The 16,999-nt window shown below is 38.7% G+C and overlaps 2 protein-coding genes across 5 annotated transcripts in view; one reads left to right on the top strand and one right to left on the bottom strand.

Annotated features, from left to right (window-relative positions):
* Nucleotides 1-806: 806 nt before the first annotated feature.
* arr3b (arrestin 3b, retinal (X-arrestin)) lies at nt 807-12,465 on the bottom strand. Of its 3 annotated transcripts, XM_025911108.1 has the most exons (18): nt 12,337-12,465; nt 11,208-11,320; nt 6,004-6,037; nt 4,952-4,982; nt 4,734-4,794; nt 4,588-4,632; nt 4,307-4,500; nt 4,092-4,151; nt 3,913-3,989; nt 3,682-3,817; nt 3,509-3,593; nt 3,341-3,413; nt 3,033-3,170; nt 2,789-2,866; nt 2,666-2,689; nt 2,528-2,577; nt 2,359-2,362; nt 1,098-1,259 (listed from the first exon to the last, which is right to left on the bottom strand). In XM_025911108.1, exons 3-18 carry the CDS (start codon nt 6,009-6,011, stop codon nt 1,226-1,228), a joined length of 1,098 nt encoding a protein of 365 aa, XP_025766893.1. In that variant the 5' UTR covers nt 6,012-6,037; nt 11,208-11,320; nt 12,337-12,465; the 3' UTR covers nt 1,098-1,225. The 3 variants fall into 3 exon arrangements, with proteins under 3 accessions (XP_005467516.1, XP_005467515.1, XP_025766893.1); XM_005467459.4 differs by lacking the exon at nt 2,359-2,362 and having other exon boundaries at nt 807-1,259; XM_005467458.4 differs by lacking the exons at nt 2,359-2,362; nt 11,208-11,320; nt 12,337-12,465 and adding an exon at nt 6,517-6,732 and having other exon boundaries at nt 807-1,259.
* inppl1b (inositol polyphosphate phosphatase-like 1b) overlaps nt 11,989-16,999 on the top strand; it is a 17,811-nt gene continuing 12,800 nt past the window's right edge. Inside the window, exons 1-3 of one of the 2 annotated variants that reach the window (XM_013271365.3) lie at nt 11,989-13,598; nt 14,714-14,777; nt 16,777-16,915. In XM_013271365.3, coding sequence (XP_013126819.1) covers nt 13,462-13,598; nt 14,714-14,777; nt 16,777-16,915 — 340 coding nt within the window. In that variant the 5' untranslated portion in view covers nt 11,989-13,461. The remainder of the gene's footprint in view (nt 13,599-14,713; nt 14,778-16,776; nt 16,916-16,999) is intronic. The other variant, XM_005467457.4, reaches the window with a different exon arrangement.

Below are 16,999 nucleotides of genomic sequence, written 5' to 3'. Positions count from 1 at the left end.
GTTGTAGAATTAACCACAAAAAGGTCTTCCTGAATATTGTATCTCAATCAGAAAACATTTTATAGTGCAGCAGATAACTGAACATTGCTGCAAAATCATTCACAGCTGGTTAGAAGAACCAAAGTTGCAATAGTCTTTTTTATGACTGCTTAGTTATATTCGTGAGACGAGTTGGCCAATATAACAATGAAGAGCAGTGCTGTCATGCGGCAATTGGATTTTAGGTCAGATTCCAAAGAAAGACATACTCATGAAGTTAGGTTAAGCGTTGTTTCTAAAGTGGCTGTTGGTTTGATGGTAAATGGTTATCTGTTTTTCTGTGTTACCTAAAAAAAACTTTATGACAGGATGTGTGAGCATGATAGAGCCGAGCCATAGGCAAAGGAGTCTTCATGCATCAGATATATCTAATTCATTGAAATGCATGGGAATAAATGGCATGGCACCAGATGAAAATAAAAAATGTATTGTTTTTTGAAACATTGTTTCTATAACCTGCTGCACTATTAGTGGGAGAAAGAACCACAAGAAGCAGAGAAACGGTTATATATTTTTGGGTCACTATTTACAGACAAGTAGGGCATATGAAATGTTACCGAAAGCTGGAAGGAAGGAAATGGCTTGCTGCAACTTTTCGGAGCAGTGGTATAATGACTGGTTACACCCAGAAAAACTTTAAACTGTGACTTAAGCTAGAAAAAAATGATAGCTAACATAAACATAAAAATGTATCAGTTTGGTTAGTGTGGGGAAAAAAACCCTCCCAACACCAAAACAGATCATAAATATGAACAAAGAGAAGTCTGTACTTGAGAAAAATGGATTTATTGAATTCTCTTAATTGTCTTAACAGAGTGTCACATTTGTGTTTTTAGAATATCCACTCATTTCATTCATTCACCATTTTTCAACATGTAATTTCTAATGACATAAAAATAAAGATTACGCTAAATCAAGCTCTGCATCCTCATTACCAATGACACGTATTGAAAGGTCTACTTTATTGTGGGACACATCTGTTGGATTCTATACAGTGCTATGATGTCACGCAGAGAAATTCCACACAGACTTATGACCCTCAATAACTGAGTTCTCATAGTTATTTATAATAGAATTGAATATATACAGGGGAAATTTGAGCATTTTGTGCTTTTCTTTGCTGATAACGAGTTCCTTTGTGTTCTGTGTTCTCTGCATGAGAGATGATTTTCCTTGACTGGCTGCTTCAATCATCCGTGGTGTTAACTGTGATATCTGACCTGTGGATAAAATGGACAGACAATGGACTGTGACTCTAACATTATTCAAGGCAACTTATGCAATATATCTCATCTAATTTTGTACAATCCAGTTTCCAAAAAAGCTGCAACATGAATGCAATGATTTGGAAGTTATTTAAATACTGTATTTAAAAAACAGCATATCAAATTTTGAAAATTAGATACGTTTTGTGTTTGTAGAGAGAGAGAGTGGCAGGGGCATTTTCATCATTATTTTAGATCACGTCTTTTTTTTTGTTTAGGGACACTGTTAATATTTGGGAGGCCTGATGGGACCAGTTGGTGTAATTTGAGAGCACAGTGTTTCCCAATTCTTGTTTGATGTAGGGCTTCAGCTTCTTTGCAGTTATTTCATAACACTCCAAATATTTTCATTTGATGACAGAACTAGACTGCGAGCTAGTTAAGCACCTGGAGTATGTGCTTAATTTTTAGTATTGTTTTGGTGAAATAAGCAAGACCTTGTGTTGTCTGTTGTTGTCTGTTGTTGTCTGTTTTGGAAATGGGGTTATGGATTACTTTGATTTGTGAATTTTTATACAGTATTGCAAGCCACCCCTTCTTTTGTATTTATAATATCTGCAATTTTTCAGACTCATACACTTTCAGATATTGCCCAACTTTCAAAAATCTGCATGCATGCTGCTATTAATGTCTACTGGAGGATCTTTTAATTATTGATCTTGGGGGTGGAGCAAGAGGATTCAAATTTCATTTTTCACACAGGATTGAAGGGTAAAACAGGACACTCCTTCAAGGGCCATCACTTCTGCGCTTTTGAATTCATGCCATTTTCTATCCAAATAGTTCTTTAACATATGTTTTATGTCACCATCTAATGTTTTAGTGCGTAGGGATGTTATAGGAGGGGCAGTAACCCTTGAAGAAGTGAACACTGTATAACTCACTGTATCCGAGTTGACCTCACCTGAACTAAAGAGGCATTTAATCCAATTTGCTGTGGTTCATAAAACACATAATTGTTCATGAGAAACAAATGTGAACATCATATACAATTATCACAGCTACAGGCGAACACACGTCTTTTTATAGAGACTATTTTATACTTTATACTTACACTTCTGCTCAGTACACAGTAATGGCACGCAGTAAAGGGGGGAGCATGGCATATAGATGACAGTAAGATCAGTTACAGAAAGCTACTGTATAATTTTAGTGAAATATTTCAGGAAGTATTTTAATGGTATTTTAATTGGCACTAGCAGTTTACAAAATACAGAACTCACCTGCAGGCTTTGGGGACATCAGTGTCACAGGAAGTTCCACGACCACATCACTAAACATTTTACAGATTAACATATACTCATGAATAATTTGCATTCATTTACACAACTGGCAATAAATGAAGGAGAACTGATATTTACCTTCCTGTAAAACCACCCAGCAAGCTATGGTCAGAGAGAAATGATAAAAGAATCCCTTAGTCTGCACAGTTTGGCACAAAAAAAGGAAAGCGTTATGGGTTAGTGTTTTCTATTAAGCCTTACCCTCCACTCGAAACTGTAAGAGTGACCTTGACTTTGTAGGAGATAATAATTCCCTGCATCTCCTTCTCTCCTTGACTCCTGCAAGGAGATGGGAATAGTTTACGATTTAAACGTTGGGGATTTGGTTTAAGGTGCTATAAGTGGATGGCAGAATGTATAGTGACAACATTGCTGCTCAATAAGAGGATGAAGGCCCATCCTAGCTTCACTGTAAGTGCTTTGGTGAGAGACCTAAAAGTCTTACAGCGTTGTGGATGCTAAGCTGGTGTCCTCATCCTTTAGACGTCCATCGACTGCAAGACCTCGCTTTTCTTTGTTGTTGGCAAGTAGGGGGGTTACTTGGAAGGACTTCTCAAATGTAGAGTTGGCATTTACTGTCTCTCTGTGTTTAGAGGTGAAATAGAGGGAAAAAAGAACACACACTAGGTTAGTATTCATTTTTTTCAATTCGGGTTCGTTTATAGCCTCAGATTCTCTGATAGTTACAGCAGAGAATGTAGATACATTAATTTGAACCAGAAATGACTCGAGTCCGGTTATTGTTCGCCTTACCCAAACTCTTGAGCACAGACCTCCTTGACGTAAGTGTCAGATGAGTAGAGGACCACACTTGTGAGCTGGTCAACTTAACACAAAAATAGTTCATGTTAGAAGTATGAATTAAACTCTTCAAACTATACAAACAAAAATGATTCTGATCAGACATATTTGGGTCCTTACCTGAGATTTTGATTTTCTTCACAGTCTTGTTGGTTTCATTGTTGATTTGTACTTTAACGGTTATTGGATCTCCATGGTAATAAACCTAGAAAAGAGTGGTTTTAAAACACAGTTTAGCAATTATTATGTAATATTTATAATGGTAAAAATGCATTTGGTATATTTTCAAGTACCTCTTTTTCAAGGGAAGCCTCCAAGTGCACCGGTTTGTCACTCATCATAAACTGCTTGGATATATCAGCCTTGGCTCCGGCCTTGTTGTTAGCTGGGGCGAACTGTATTTTACGAATCATCAGACGACAAGTATCCCTAGAAGGAAATAAAAGGGAAGAGAATGACCCGTGCATGGCCTTCATACACAGCTCAAAGACTGAAAGGTTTAAAATGACGCTGCACAAACATACTTTTTTTCAATGACTTCATCTGGATTGTCAGGTGCGTTGGCAATGTATGCTTTAATCTCAAAGTCCACACCGCAAGCCTACAACAAGGCAAAATACAGATAAATTAAGTTTTTCCAAACATTTAACACAATGTGTAAGACTTAAAGAAAGCAAATAATAACACTGGATGCTGACTGTACCTTGCCAGAATCATTTGGCCCAGGCTGTAAGGAAACTGAGCATGGAAGATTTGGTGGCATCTGGAAGAAGAAGAAATGAGTCACATACATGAACGTTACACTTTAAAATGATTTTAAAATAAAAGCAGGGGATATGATCTAAGGTTAATCAAAATACCTTGCATTGAAAATAATTTATTTGATGTTACACATAGAGAGAGATTAAGGGTTTGGACCTGGAAGGAAAAGGCGTGCCCCTGCTCTCCAACTTTTTTCAAGAGGGATTCCATCATTGGGGATTTAGCTTCGCTGCCACCCGTAGGTGGATACACCTGAACGCGATGTAGCCAGATGTCCCTTCTGAAGGACAGTCCGATGACATCCAAGTCATCACTTCCATAGCGGAAGGCACAAGCAAGATAGACATACACTGCAGTGGAAAAATGTGTTGTTTCAGTCTGTGTCAGTAAATCATCGCTTATAACTTTTATGATTTGCAGACTATAAAGTAAAGTACCTTTTCTGTCGTTAAGACCAGAAGGATCCACTTTAACTACCCCTTCTGCAAATATGAGAAGAGTCAATCCACAGCCTTGGATCTTTCACAGAGATTCTTATATATTCATATATTCACATATATCAGGATGTAGTTTTGCCACGCACCAACTATTTCTACTGAATCCACATTGTCCACAAAGTCCCTTTTCCCCAAGTACAAGGCAATCTATATGAAATGAAGAAAAAGGAAAACGGTTACTCCTCCACAAGGTTAAAAAAAATGTGGACGCTATTTCGGGAAGTTGGAATAGCAACATACAAATTGCACTCCTCCCTGTGCTCAAGGGGTGCCCTGTAATGATTATATTGTAGAAGCCACTTACAGTTCCATTCCCACTGGTCTTCTTAAATACTCTGGAAATGAAAAAAGAAAAGAAAAGAATCTGAATCTGAAGAGTATTTGATCCTGAAAGTCCTAAAAGAGGCCCAAAACACATGCAGACAAAAACACAAGATGTTAAGTGTAAACGAGCAGTGACCCATTATTTCATTGTTTTTGCTTGATTATAAATAATAAACTCTTTTCCCCTATTTTCTAAGTTGTTTTAATGTCTAATTCCTGGATAACCTCCCACTTGCCATCAACTCCCTTGCTCCTCTCCTGTGAGGATGGATCTGAACATAAGACGTGTGATTGGGTAAGCTGGGTAAGCAAAGTTAAACATCATATAAAATATGAAAATGACATATTTGGATCAATACTGGGTTAGGCAGGCTATTTTATGAAATAGCTGTTTATGCTAAAAAACAAAAAGTAGTGGCAGAATTGGCAAATTTAACACCCAGATTTATCCCAAGATACGGAGAGTGCAAGAGTGCAATCCTTTTGTTCTGGGCGGATGTAGTAAACAAACAGGTAATCCTTGGTGGTGTTTGTCTCTTTCAAATGCCACATAATCCTTTTAATGCTTTTCCTTTGTCTTGCAAATCTGCCTTCCAAGATCCAATCCACAAAATCCCTCTTAATAAGGATTTTTCCTTAAGTGTCTAAAAAGTATAAAATAAATCAGAATCAGAATCATAAAAACTTTATTTATCCCCAAGGGGCAATTAAGAAGTGTTAAGGTTGTTGCAGAAACTACTTCTGTCACGATGTTACATCCAATCTACTATCCTTGTTTCTTCTAAATCAATTATCGCTTTCATCCCTCATGAACAACTTTTGTTTCTATAATATTAATTATAAAATAAATAATCAAAATTAATTAATTATTTGGAAATCATTCATATTTAACTGCATTAAACAGGTTGCCTAAAGTTCTTTTGGGATTTTATATTGAAAGTTTGATTGTTGATTTTTAACCTCTCTAAAACTGTCACAATATTACCATTGTTGATGACTACCGTGAATAAGCCTTAAACCTTTCACACTCACTTGGACATGTTGATGGCAATGTTTTAGGTCCACTCTGCAAAAAAAACAAACCAAAACAAAACACAATTAAGTCATAAATAGCTCAAAACATGAGATACTAAGAAAAGGTATAACTATTAGGTGCTTTGGTTATCTGTGTCATTTTTAGTTTATTATGCCGGTACAGTACACGCTAGAAAGCTCCTCATTGATGACACCTATGGCAAAGGACTGTCATGTTGTTACATATAACTTCTAAGGGGAAAGGATCTTTTTGATTTTATGGTTAGTTTAAGATCATAATCATAATAAACAACATTCCTAATGCCTAGTGTGACACAGACCATGCGCTCCTTGTTAGCAGATATAAAAATATTGATAAAAACTACATATTCCTATGTAATAATACCGTGACAAATTTCCAACAAATGCTGACTCTGTTCTGTGCAGTTATAGTGATCCGATATCTTCTTCATATACCTTCTTCATCTGATTCTATTATGCTGCAGGTCAGCAAGAAAAACGCTAACTTACCGTGCCCTCGGTTCTGTCAGTGAGCCGTCTCTGCTGTGCTCTCTAATCCTTCACTGTTGATAGTGTAAGTGCCTGCCAATCACAGACTCCCTATTGCTTTTATACTATGACCTCCCAACCTTGAAACCCTCCTCTTGAGCTTACTGGCCTAAAGAAGGCTGTTTTGGAGAAAATCTGATTAGTTCATTATAACACTACTGTTTTAACCTACAGCATGTTTAAAAATAATACTGTGCACGTGGCTTCAACATAAAAGATAAAGTAGGGAGTCTTGGCATTAGTACAAAACTTTTCATTTTATGTATTGATTCGAGCTTTTTTTTTTAAAAAAAGTAAATGTATGCATGAATAAAACTGGGCATTTGATACTTTGCAGGTATGGTGCAATAATATAGTTAATTACCAAAATATTCATGAATTCTTTGCTCTCAAGTTTCAGATGGTCTTAAAATACTAATTAAGACTTGCTAAGCTGTAAAGAATGCCTTGTGAATGGACTAAATGTTCAAGGACTCCTTTTCTATTAGCTTAAACTAGAGTAGAGTGGTATTAGTTGGATTTTAGTTGTTATGGTAGCAGGACGACAGATGGCTCCTCCACCAAGCCTTGCCCAATCTGTGCACATAGGAGGTTTACATAAATCCAAGTGACTTAATGTTGCACAAGGAACACGGCCTTACAGCTAGCATCAGTCTGATTACAAAATCATTCTGGCAGTTCTACTGTTTAGCTATGAGCATGGTTGATTTAGCAACTTAATGATAAGCATGAGTATATTGTGATGTCATGCCAATTTGGGATCCTATTTGAAGTATGAAAACTGAAGCAGAATTTGTGGCTATGCCATGATTCCAAGGTTTGAAATATTTGGCTTTAAGTTAATGAGGATCTGTTAGTTTGGGCTCTGTAAAGCTGGACTACTTTAACTGTAGGCACATGTTTGACCCGCCTTTAATGTCTGCCAAAGCACCAGCATTTATTAGCAGTGACCTTTAGCAGATCAAACATCTTTTCTTTAGCCTAAAGCAGTTAATTGATAAATAAGAAAGCTGGATGGATTGCCACACCTTGGCAGTCAAGGATAATGAATGAGATTGGTGTATGTGTGCGTTGGCCTCAGTATGTTGGCCTTCCTGCAACTGTTATACAGCTACAAGGTTTGAGATCTCTTTAAAGCTGTCCTGGCAAGACAGCACTGGTGTGAAAAACAGCACCGGATCATCAGGTAGGTGTTAAATCTCTTTAATAGGTTAAAGCTGTCCTGATCATTCCACTATAGTGCAGTATAGAAAACAATCAGCTTCACTTCAATGTTTTCTGTGATTCTAATAATGCAGTAAAATCTTGCACAGCTTAAGGGATCGAAAAGCAAGCTTCCAATTGCTCTAATACACAAGAAGTTATCATGAGCAAGTAAACAATTACTTTGGGAAGGTAGGGGATATACAGGAGCATCTTTATGTGGAACCTGGTGATTTTAACACCCTAGAATTGACAGTGCTCAGGTGTTTCCTCTGATGTCCTGCAGTTAAGAAAGGGATCCAAAATGCTTGAAGCTGTCAACTCAGTAAGAATTTCAAAAATAGAAGAAATATCAACAGACCCAAAGTCTCAGGATTCTTAGTAACAGGGGGGATGTCAGTAAACTTTGACTCAGGAAGAAGGGAATACTATGCTAACTAAGAACTGTCTCAGAAATCGGTAAATTGTCAGTGGACTTGGATTCAGAAACTGTTCTTGTGTCGATTGAAAATGAGGCAAAGAAATGTAGGGATGTAGCTGTCTGAGGATGGGACCTAGGTTTGGGCATCATCCGTCTTTTCGAAACAGATGAGGTGTTAGTCGACCCAGAAAAATAACAGTAGTCGGCCAAGAAACAGGTGAGGTTTCAGCTGAGGCATGAATAGATCAAATGTCGACCCAAGAGCAGAAGAAGAGCAGCAGAGGTGTTGACAGGTCTTGCACACTCAGAAAAAAAGAAGGGTGCCAGATGACTCAAGAGCTAAATTGGTTTTAAGTGGCCCAGGAGGCTAAGAGATATCACCAAGGCTGCTGGGCAGACGTGAAGAACACCAGCATGTCCCCTTCCCAAAAAAGGTGGAATCAGTTGGGCAATTAGCTAACTGTGTGAAAGTTTACGTTTTTACTGGCTAGCAAACAGCAGTCTAGGCTGAGCAAGGAAGCTAAAAGTCGACTGGCCGGTCTCTAGTCTGGGTAGCTACTGGCTTGGACCTAACATACTCTGGGGTCCAGCAGAAATCTAGATTGTGACCCTTGATATCATTGAGAGCCTCCATGACAAAATTATAAAGGGATAGAAAGTTAAAACATAAAACTTAAAAAAAAGAAACCATTAAAAAAGATGGAAAACATGGAAGAAGACACTAAGAGGGAGGCACAAGTGATACAAACACACTCTCCAAAATGCCCAAAATGCTGACTTTAACTAATTTAACTACATCTAAATTTCCATGTAATTTTATTACTTAAGTCCAATTTTAAATGTTAAATTTAATGAAATCTGTTGATTTGAACTTTACTTGATTGCTATACCAAGTACATTTTCCTTAATGATTAATATTTCAAATAAAAAACCTTTGATATTATATATTTCAATTACATTTCACTCAAAATTATTGCTTCATGTTTATTGAGAAGGAAGAATTTTTTCCTTAGTGTGTTTTTGGCCTGTGTTTCTAAAGGCACCACAGTGACTGCCTTTATTATAGTTTATGTTCATACACCATTTTAAGTCTCTCTCGGTTTGTTTATTTTATTTTATTTTTTTAACCTTTGGTTGTGTGAGGTCACATACATCCACATAAGCCCCTTATAGCTAATCTGGTGACAATTTAGGCAAGCACTTTATATAGAGTCAGTATTGTCTCTCAAAGGGATTGCTGACTTGTCCCATTGCATTACAGCGCCATGGTATTAACTACCTCTTAGCAACACAGTCTTCATCGTGGTGCTAAATTTAGACAGACTTGCAGTGTTTGTTGCTAACAGTAACTCCATTAGTGCAGATGCTGAGCCAATTACATCAATCTCAAACAGTGCGACGTGCTGTCGCTGTAACCTTGAGCAAAGATTTATTGGTGCACAGCGTTACAGTTAACATCACCGATTTCAATTATTAACACATACTGTGAACTCGTCATGTCAGGTGGGCACAGGCACGTTACCTTTTGGCCTTATGCCACTTGTACTCCGTGCCTCCTGTGTGACCTTTAACCATGGTATTTTTAGCAGCTGCTGCTCATTAACTTAACTGAAAAGATGCTGTAACTTGGACTGGATGGAAAGATCGCTGTTAAGACGCCTTATCATCCAAAAGGAGAGCAATTACTCATCAACGATTTGTGATTCATAATGTGCCTTATTGGGGATTGTGTTTATTCTTAAAGTCAGTCAGTCTAACAGCTATAATTTACACTGGTAGCAGTTTACATTTTTGTAAGGGCAGTTTAATTCATCCTATAGTGGAGATGATTTAGTAATACTGAGTATATTTTTTTATCAAGCTCAACTCTTGCCATTAATTGTCATATTATTTTACAAAATATTTTGTATTTTGACTGTTATATTATTGATGAATGCAAGTCTAAAGCTCATCAAGCATCTTTACCATACAGACAGACAGGGTTTCTGATTCAAGGTAAAGAGAAGGATAAAAGTCCGTTTCAAAAGCTGACTTGACTGCCAGCATTGGCAAATGAGAACGAGCAGATGACTCTTGGAGTACATTTCCCCGTCTCTGTGTCTGTTTCAGTATCCTGCCCAGTCCTTGCCTTACATAAGCACAACATTTGAAAGAACTGGATAGTGTAACAGACGTGACAGAAACCAATTACCATTGCACAACAATTGTGGTTTGTTAGAATGTTATACACAAAAATCTATGACTAAACAAAGAGATTTTAGCAGGAATTATATTGAACTTTTGTGGTTTGATAAAATTTATCAGCGTTTATCATAACTTTGATTCTGGTGAAGAGCTCTTCTGGTCACACTAACTTCCAGTGAATCCATCTGCTCTCTCTCTCTTTGAAAAACCTAAACCAAAACTTGAGAAATTGAGCATGGCATTTGTTTAAGTTTTCGCGCTCAGTCTGGCAGCTCACTGCTAGCCCACATCAGCTGATGGCTTAGCCGATACACCGCTCTAACCTTCAACTGGAAAACCACATATATGACACACTTTTTAAGTTGCTTTTTCCTGCTTACAGTTGCTGCAAGTTTGCAGTCAGCCTCCACCCTGTTTCTTCTTTCATTCTGTGTCTGATTTGATCAAATTTGTTCTGTTATGTACTGTTGTTCTCTCACTTCTGTCTTTCTTGTAGCCATATGAAAAGGCCAGAAGGTGTGACCTCCTTAAATTACTGAATATAAGAATAACAATCTACTATCCTGACTGACATCCAAGAATCCTGTAGTGATTCCTACCTAGTGATGTGACTCTGGGGTAGATACTGTCTTTTTTGATTGACGAAAACATCTGAACAACAACTGAAATGTTGTTGAAATATAATATATAGTCATTATGTTTCAAGAATTAACCATTTCATCTTATTGTCATCTTATTGTTATTAGAAAAGTGCTATGTAAGTACCAGTCAGTTTATCTTAATATCTGTTGGTCTAGCATAAAATAATGAACAGATTGCATCAGGGTGAATGATTCCTACTCACCCAGTCTGGTTTTTCTTGTAGCACAACCCACCACGGGAAGCAGAGCTTTTAGCTGCTCTGCTGCTGCTCTCGCCCTATGACAGCTGGGATAGGCTCCAGCGCCCCCCGCGACCCTGAAAAGGACAACCGGAGGCGAATGGATGGATGGATATTATTATTATTATTATTATTAAGGTTTTAATGTATGGCTCCGAGTAAAGTGTTTCAACAGTTATTTGATAAATTACCCTTATTTTTATTTATTTATTTTTTACCATGTGTATGATTTGCAATCACTTCAGATTTTCATCATCAGATGAACCATCAGATCAGATTTTTAAAATACCAGCCAAACCACCAATGACATTTCAGTCTCAGTTATGTAATTGTCAATCATAATTACCTAAACTAAGATAATCACAAATGAATCCCTGGTAAACATTAGCGTGTGAATTAATTATTTCCTTGTCACTGTGGGTATGCTAGTTAGCATATAGTGCTTCAGCTTGGCTTTTATGGTTCAGTAATATGCTGTGTAAAGCACAGGGTTATTCTTAAAAGAACTGATCACAGATTGAGGGTTAAGTAGATGCATCATCAGATTGGGATGTACTTGTGTCTATTTGTTTTATGGGCTCTGTGGTTGGTGGTCAGCACATTTCTGCTGAGTAGCAAGAGGCAGAACAGTAACAGCTTCCCACAGAGTTATTCGCTCCAGCTAATGTAGTGGGAGGAACGTAGGAGGGCTGAATAATGAGTGATGTTTTAGAAGGGCAAAAATAAGAACGTTAGGGATGATCATAACCATATGGACACAGCGTTTAGCTGCGAGTGAACGAGTGAGCAAGAGAGGAAGGGAAGTGGAGGGAGGGTTACAACAAGAAAGCGGGTTGGCTGATAGAAAGAAAGGGTGAAATACTGGCCAGAATCTGAAATGTCTGAGGATAAGGATGCTGGCAAATGAGGAAGAAATTGAAGTTAAGCCAAAGAGTTCACCAGTGAGTGGAGAGCTGTGTTTTCTGTTTAGAATTTGAGGGAAGACAAAAGGCAGGGGAAAGAAGAAGAAGAAGAAGAAAATAAATGGGGAGGAAATAACAAAAAGGAAGCAGCATTCTGTTTCACACTCCGGTGGTGAAGCTGAGGGCCTCACAAGAATTCTCCTGGCTATGTCCGCCATCTGGAATGTCGAGTCACTTCCTCTGTCTGCCCTGTGCTCTTATGGGGTTGTCCTCTGCCTCTGTGCTCCCTCCCTCTGCTCTGACAGCACTGTGAAGAACCGCTGGAGACCACGCCAGAGCAGACGGAACCTTTCTGACGAGACACACACAGCAGCACACTCTTCCAGCATGAAAGTAAATTTCCCAGAGTAGCCTACATCCAACCAAACAAACTCCAAATGGAATCTGAGCTTGGAAGAAGGAAAGGCAACTGCAGTGATCAGCTGAACTTTTGGAGGGTGTTCCTATTCCCTTATATGGCAATAGAACTGGGAAATCATTTGAATTAGTCTGGTTTCTGTTGCATGCCTGTCTGGTTTTAGTGCTGACTGAGTTCCATCTGGTATGTTTCTGTCTTTGCTGCGTGCGTGTTTGCCTGGGAGTGTGTAAGTGCTGTGTGTGCAGCTTGATTTGTTTATTTTGCCATTCTTGGTTCTTCTTTTCCTGTTGTTTGCATGTGGGGCTTTTGTTTTGGGACAAGAGGAGGGCTTGTGTTTGTGGTTAAGCTCGAGGCTCCGTCATTGCCTGAGGGGTGGCTGTTTCATTCAGACTCTGCACTTCTCGCTGTTTTTCTTCTACCTCCTCTCTCTTTCTCTCTCCCTCTCTCACTCTGTTATGATGGTCTGTGTTTGTTGGAGGAACACACCCACCTAGGTGCAGCAACTTACGACCAAAAACTGAAACTAGGTCTTTCTCTACACAAGGATATTACCAGATAAATGGACTGAAGGCTGTTGCTGGAGTGGACTAACCTTGCGCTCAGCTGGATATTTCTTCTTTGTGCCCTCAATTCAACAGGATATGTGACCCAGAAGAAAACACCAGGAACCCAGGAAGTGCTAGCTGATAGAATTTTCTTCTTTCTGACACTTTGGTCATGAAGAAGAGGATCATGGGAAAGGCTGAAACACTAAAGTAGACCACTCAGCACACTCAGTGGCCGATGACATAGGTGACAGAGCTCCAGTGCAGTGCCATCAGAGCAAGTGTGACAGTAAACCTATGTCATCACCTCATGTGGATTATTTTCATGATAATAACTCTCAACATTGATTGCCATGGCTACGGCAGCATGGTATCACCGTGACATCAGCCGTGTGTATGCAGAGGACTTGTTGGCACGGGCAGGGAGGGATGGCAGCTACCTAGTAAGAGACAGTGAGTCTGTGCCAGGAGCCTATGCATTATGCCTGCTGTGAGTACACACACACACACACACACACACACACACACACACAATTTCACCTACTTAGAGAGTGGGCAGTTTTTCTTGCCTATCATAATCGAACACAATTATCTTATGGACTATACTCTTTAAGCGGTATATTAATAACAAGGACCTTTTAAATGTGAAGCCATTGATAGCAATGCTGTATCCCTCAGAACTTAGAAGGGAAAATGCAATAATAAGTGACTCTCTGTATTAATATTGCAAAATGTATTGGAACAAAGTCTCATTTTATTCGTTTTAGCTCACTGAAAATATCAAATTACTCATTTATTGTTCTGTTTTTACACAAAATCAGAAATAAATACACCTAGACCTGGCAAATATTAAGCATTTATTTCTACAGAATGTCGTCATTTGTAAATTGATTCAGCAGCTTTTGTCATCCTGTCATATCCATCACTTTCACCATCATCTGGCAGAACGTAGTGAAGAAACATCTGTGGCTAAAAGTGGTGCCTACACGCTGGGCAGACTTCACAAATACACACTCTCCAGACTAGTCAGATGGTATCGTCCAAGTAAAGTCCATCACAGGCAGTCTAACCCTAGCTCATTGCTCCCTGTTTCCCCACTTACCCCTCTTTCTTCCCTGGGGCCCCTGAAAGTGGGCAGGAGCTCCAGCGACCGCACTACGCTGACTGCTCATCAGCCAAAGCCAGATACATTCCTGAAAGCTGAGCCTGGCTGGTCACAGCGCTCCCACTTTCCCTTCATTCTTTTCTCAGTATCTCATTCACTCTTTAAAATTGCCCCCTCCCCCTTTTTGTACTGAACCTTTCTTCCATCACTTTCTTCATGTAATATACTGTAGCAAAACACTTCAAACCACTGTTCATCTTTGAATGTGTTTTGTGAAGTGATGGATGGAGATGATGATCTAAGGGTCTTTGACACATTGTTGATCTGTAGTCAGTGATCTGTAAAACAACTGGCGAAATTACTGAGAAAATTAGTGTCTTTAACTACAGCTACACGTGGGATCCTTATAAAAACCTACATTTAGACACACTTTGCCTTTGAGCATTTGCCTTGTAGTATTTTGCAGTACCAATAACCACTGTAATTTTTGGTTTCTAAAGGTTCCAGCGTCATGTTCACACCTATCGTATTCTTCCTGACGCAGACGGTCTTCTAGCAGTTCAGGTGAGTGCTCACTGTCACATGACCCTGGATGCTCTTCCTGGAAAAAAGGAGCCTAAGTAAAAACACCACACCATACGTGTCTCAAACCTTGTCACAAACTGTGCACACGGAGGGGAGTACGGCTCAAGTTAGAAGGATCAAACGTTGGTTTGTTTTTGCCTGTTGTGAGGAGAACAGAAACATGTTTGTGTTTCGTCTCTGTACAGACTCTGTTACAACTGCAGTAACTTTGTTGTTTGAATGGCATCTCTGCCATGTGGCTGCATGCTTGCAGCATGAGCTCAGCAGCACAGAGGAGAAATTGTTTTAATGTCTCAAAGATTCCTACTCAACCCACACACTAAGTCATTGACCAATGGGTGTGCTTATTTGTCATGTGTATATATGGGGCTGTTTGTGTTAAGCATAATGATTCTGTTGGATGTGGGAGAGTTTAAGCCAGAGATGGTATGTGTCTGTTTTTGATGCTTCGAGCAGGGGTATTTAGTTAGCAAATGACCTGATTATTAGACTATTAAAGAACACACACAAGCACAAAGTTTGCACCAACAAAAGCACGCACTCAGTGGGTGAGAGAAAGCGAGAGAGTGAGAGGAATAAATATTTTTGGGGCCTAAACCACAAATCATCTCTGACCTTTTTTTTTTTATAGCAGTGTCTGCTTATTAAAGTTCAATAACAAGTTTAATAGTGATTGTCTGGCAGTTTGTTTTTTTTTAAGGCCGCTGACTTGGAAAAATCCTCCAGTTTCCAATAAAGACCTAAAACTCTGTTGCTATTTCAGTTGTTTTTCCACTGCCATGTGTATAAACCTTCAGTATGTATTTTCCCTCACTGGATTTGCTCCACTAACTCACTAGTCGTGCGCTTGCCTTTTTGTTTTTCCAAGAGGGCCATGGAGATATTTTAGGGCCAATTTTGTCTTTCACTGTCTTCTATTCCTTTTCATTTCTTTTTAATTGCTTTTCAAGAGACCCTTGTGGTATAAAAATACTATTTGAAGAGTTCCTGGCAAAACAGACATTTAGCTCAAGCCAAAAAATGGTTTCTCACCGCAAAATGAAAACAAAAACTTCTAAAGAAGGGCACAGGAAAAGGGCACACTTGGTTTCGTGGTCTAATATGTACCATGCCATTTTTGTATAGTGCGAGTACCTATGGCAGCATCTTTTCCTTATCTTAAATTCCGATCATGCTGCTTTCAGTTACTTTAAGTTTTCCAGATTTTAGTGAAAACCTTTAGAGAAGGCTTACTTGAGCTTGTGGTTTTAATGTGTGTTGTATGAATCTAGTCATGTATTAAAGATAATTTTGAAAAGAGATTTGTTATTATGTGGCGAGGGGATTTTAGAGTTTTTTATGCAGGGCCACAGTGAAACAGAGAGCTAAGTGCTGCTATAGGAAATAGCTGTAAGTGACGTCATCTCTCTGTTGGGCCACAAGGGAAAGCTTTCTAAATCTCTCAGGGACACCTTTTATCACAGAAAATCATCTGCATGTGCCTTTTTCTGTCATGCAAATCAATACTTCTGCTTTGCTCCACCAAGCAAGATTTCGGAAGAGGGAAGGGGGTGGAGGTCTCGTGTGAAACTTTCATTGAAAACAAGATATGTTATACAAATTGAAATCTATTTACTAATTTAATTCTTTTCTAACATAGTCTGGGAAGATTTTCTCTGCACAATCTTGAAATCTCATTGTTGATTCTTAACAAGTTTAAGAACTTTTCATTTCAGTGTTTGTGGATCCGAACAAGGCCTTCATATAGTAGCACATTATACATTGAATCTATGCAGTAATATCTGTACTTCTATGCACAACCTTTTAAAAGTGAAATACTCTTTCTAATTCAAACTACTCAACTGATTTAAACAGAATTATTGCATCCCTTACCTTCTGCATTACTTTTTTTTGTTTTCTTCCTGTGTAGAATGAGAATTTATGCTAGGTCAAGACATTTTAAACTGATCATCTGCTGTTACATTTATGTGTTTTATAGACAACACAAGGGGTGCAGGTGAATTGTTTCCGGACACTGGAGGACTTGGTGTTGGGATACCAGCAACCCCACAAAGGCCTGGTCACTCCTCTGCTGTATCCTGTTCCCCGTGATACGGACAGTGGTGACGAGAGCTCAGGTTGCATGTCATGTTAAATCTGTCTTGTCTGTACCATATATTAACCTGCATGTGGTACACATAATAAAACGTGGCTTTAATAAT

Source organism: Oreochromis niloticus, linkage group LG2 (genome assembly GCF_001858045.2).
Source record: "Oreochromis niloticus isolate F11D_XX linkage group LG2, O_niloticus_UMD_NMBU, whole genome shotgun sequence".
In the NCBI taxonomy this organism is placed as follows: Eukaryota; Metazoa; Chordata; class Actinopteri; order Cichliformes; family Cichlidae; genus Oreochromis; species Oreochromis niloticus.
Note: the sequence above shows the minus strand (reverse complement) of the source record. Positions and strands in the feature narration are given on the sequence as shown.